The 3,120-nt window shown below is 39.8% G+C and overlaps 1 protein-coding gene across 1 annotated transcript; it reads left to right on the top strand.

Moving 5' to 3' along the window:
* Positions 1–8: 8 nt before the first annotated feature.
* On the top strand, positions 9–1,944 carry LOC103130524 (zinc finger protein OZF-like). The gene has a single exon (XM_007541942.2). It carries the CDS (start codon positions 12–14, stop codon positions 1,344–1,346), a length of 1,335 nt encoding a protein of 444 aa, XP_007542004.1. The 5' UTR covers positions 9–11; the 3' UTR covers positions 1,347–1,944.
* The last annotated feature ends 1,176 nt before the right edge of the window (positions 1,945–3,120 follow it).

The raw sequence follows: 3,120 nt of genomic DNA, 5'->3' as shown, positions 1-3,120 counted from the left end.
CAGCTGACCTGATGAAAGCAGAAGATGAAGAAGAGGACGGTGGAGCAGCAGAGTCCAGCAGGAACCCAGACCTACACACTGATGGAGACACTTCCAGCTCTTCAGAGACAGAGGTCAGTGAGGATGAAGAGGAGGATGATGGTGATAGTGACTCTGAATTTGGTGATAATGGTGGTGATGACAGTGATGATGTTGGTGGTGAAAGTGATGAAGCGAGCCATCCTGACTCCCAGCATCAGCGCATGTCAGACTCTGGATCTGGAACTGAGGACAGTGAGACTGACTGGAAGGAGGGCAGAGAGTCAGGAGGAAACGCCGTCAGTTCATTGAGCTGCTCCGAGTGCGGTAAACGGTTTGTTAACGAGCGCTCTCTGCAGAGACACAGGACCCATCATTCAACAGGAAGGTCTTCACGCCGGGCAGCTAAAAGTACTAAAGGGAAGAAAAATGCTAACACACTAAGTCCAGGGAAAGTCCAGAGTGATGTCAAATTATTCACCTGTGACGACTGTGGTAAAAGTTTCAGTTGGAAAAATCATCTAAGCAGACACAAGAGAATCCACACAGGAGAGAAACCGTTCGGCTGTGATGTTTGTGGACAAAGATTCAACCAGAATTCTAACTTAAACAAGCACATGAGAATCCACACGGGAGGAAAACCCTTCGGTTGTGATGTTTGCGGACAAAGATTTAACCTGAAGTCATATTTACACATACACATGAGGATTCATACAGGAGAGAAACCGTTTGGTTGTGATGTTTGTGGACAAAGATTTAACCAAAAATCCAACTTAAACAAACATGCCAAAATCCACTCTGGAGGAAAACCGTTTGGTTGTGATTTCTGTGGACAAAGATTCAACCTGAAGTCATATTTAAGCAAACATGTAAGAGTCCATACAGGGGAGAAACCATATAGATGTGGTGTTTGTGATCAGAGATTCAACCTAAAGTCACATTTAAACTTGCACAAGCTAACCCACACAGGAGAGAAACCATTCGCTTGTGACATCTGTGGACAACGTTTAATACAAAAGTCTGCTTTAAAGAAACACATGAAGATCCACTGTGAGGTAAAATCATTTGACTGCGATGTGTGTGGACGGCGATTCAACCAGAAGTCGGCTTTAAAAAGACACTTGAGAATCCACACAGGTGACAAACCTTTTGGTTGTGACGTTTGTGGGCAAAGGTTTAACCAGAAGGCACATTTAAACAAACACATGACCCTTCACACCGGAGCCAAACTGTTTGGCTGTGATGTCTGTGGACTAAGATTTAACCTAAAGTCACATTTAATCAAACACAGTAACGTCCACAGGGATGGACAAAGTGTTCAGATTTAAATGTTCACAGCTGTTAAAGTAAAGCTTTAAAGTTCGGCCATTTTAGTTTTGAACCATGATTCTTTAAACTCTACAATGCAATAGGTTGCTAAAAACATGTGGGATATTACAGTACACATCTTTTCTCTATAGAGCAACAGACTTTATAAAAACGACACGCCTGCTGCCGTCCAATCAAAGGTTTCTTCAAAAGAATGCCGGTGCTTTTTGTTTAAATCTGTTTCTATGAAATTGACATGTAAATATAAAAAAATGTTTTTTGAGTTGTGATTTTCTTAAGCTTTTGTTTTTGTCGGTGTGTTGTGATGGACAAATGTTTTTCTGTCAGATGTTTGCAGTTGAGTCGATGTCCTTGATGTCATTCTGTCGTCTGCTTTTAGTAGAAATGTTTGTTTTTTCAAAGCTGCTTTTCTGTCTGGAGGAACCTCTATGTGCCTCATATCTGGACACAAACACTTGTTTTGTTCTGCTGCCTGGATGGTCATAACTGTCAAACTGAGGACTTCATGTGGCGTGATTATCAGCTGAATATGAAAAAGTTTTTCATATCAGAAGTTCTGTACATGTAAGAATATTTTAAAGAACTTCCTTTGTTGGACTCTTGTGCAACTTGTTAAAATTTATTTATACTATAAAAACAAGACTTCATTTCCGTTGCCTGACATTGAATCAAAGTAAACCTTTTCTCTGCAAGTAGGATGATTAGAGCTTTTTATATTTGCCAAATTTCAGAATAATAAATGATTTTAATCTCTTCACTTTGAGCTGTAGAGCTTTTATTACTGGGAAACCATTTCTAACATTCAAACCCTTTGCTTTAAATGTGTTTCCAGTACAATATGAGCAGAACTCCCTCCTGATGATGAATGTCTCTGCCAACCTATAAAGGAAGTTTATTTAAGCTGCTCTTTATCTGGGATCTTTAATGTTTCTCGTGTTTTTTGGAGCACAGCTGCTGTCATGCTTTCACCTCGCAGGACGCTTTGACTGGGTTTGTAGAGAAGTCCAGAAGGGGAGATCAGATGTTGCCTGTAGTGTTTTTTTTTCCAAATTTGCTGATGATAATACTAGTAAATTTATTTATGTTTTTATAATAAACCCATTCTATTGTTAGTCTGTTCCTTTCATCATTTTCTTTTTAATAAAAATGTTCTAAGCATCTGAGCCCTTTCCAGAGAGAGAAGATGTGTTGATGTAAAGCTGCAGGTGAGAAACTGAAGGGAACAGGAAGAGTTGGAGGGAGGAGCATCTTCAGTCATAGAAGTGATGAAACAGAAGAGAGCCAGCAGAACGCCAGAGCTTCACCATGAGCGTTCGTCTGGCTTTGTTCTGCTGCTTCTTCCTCTGTGAGTACTTTTTAATTCTTTGATTTCGTCTTTAAACCATCAAACTCGCCTGTCTAACCTCATTCACCTGTTTCCAGCTTTCTGGGTTTTCGTTGTTCCTGCTTTGTCCTGTTCAGTTCAGTATTAATTATGCCTGTTTAAGTTCTGCCACATTTCAACTTTCCTGACAGTTTCCAGTTTTTCCTCTGAGGAAGGATCTTCCACTTGTTTTGGACCCGTGGGAACAGAACCTTCAGAGTTCTGGATGGACTTAAAACTGGGATCAGGGATAAAGTTCAGGCACAGAATAAGTTATTTCTTAAACTGACCTCTGCAGATGGTGAAAGTAAAGATTCTTAATTTCAGATATTATTAAATCTGTTCTGTTCTTGTTAAAGTTTCTATCTCAGTGCTTGAACTGCAACTTTTAAAACTCTTTAAAAAAGTTA

This window comes from Poecilia formosa, unplaced genomic scaffold, assembly GCF_000485575.1.
Source record: "Poecilia formosa unplaced genomic scaffold, Poecilia_formosa-5.1.2 Scaffold644, whole genome shotgun sequence".
In the NCBI taxonomy this organism is placed as follows: domain Eukaryota; kingdom Metazoa; phylum Chordata; class Actinopteri; order Cyprinodontiformes; family Poeciliidae; genus Poecilia; species Poecilia formosa.
This window is presented reverse-complemented; position numbering and strand designations above follow the sequence as displayed.

What these genes read in the sequence shown, in the direction of transcription:
- LOC103130524 (XM_007541942.2), top strand. Translation starts at nt 12, where the DNA reads ATGAAAGCAGAAGATGAAGAAGAGGACGGTGGAGCAGCAGAGTCCAGC.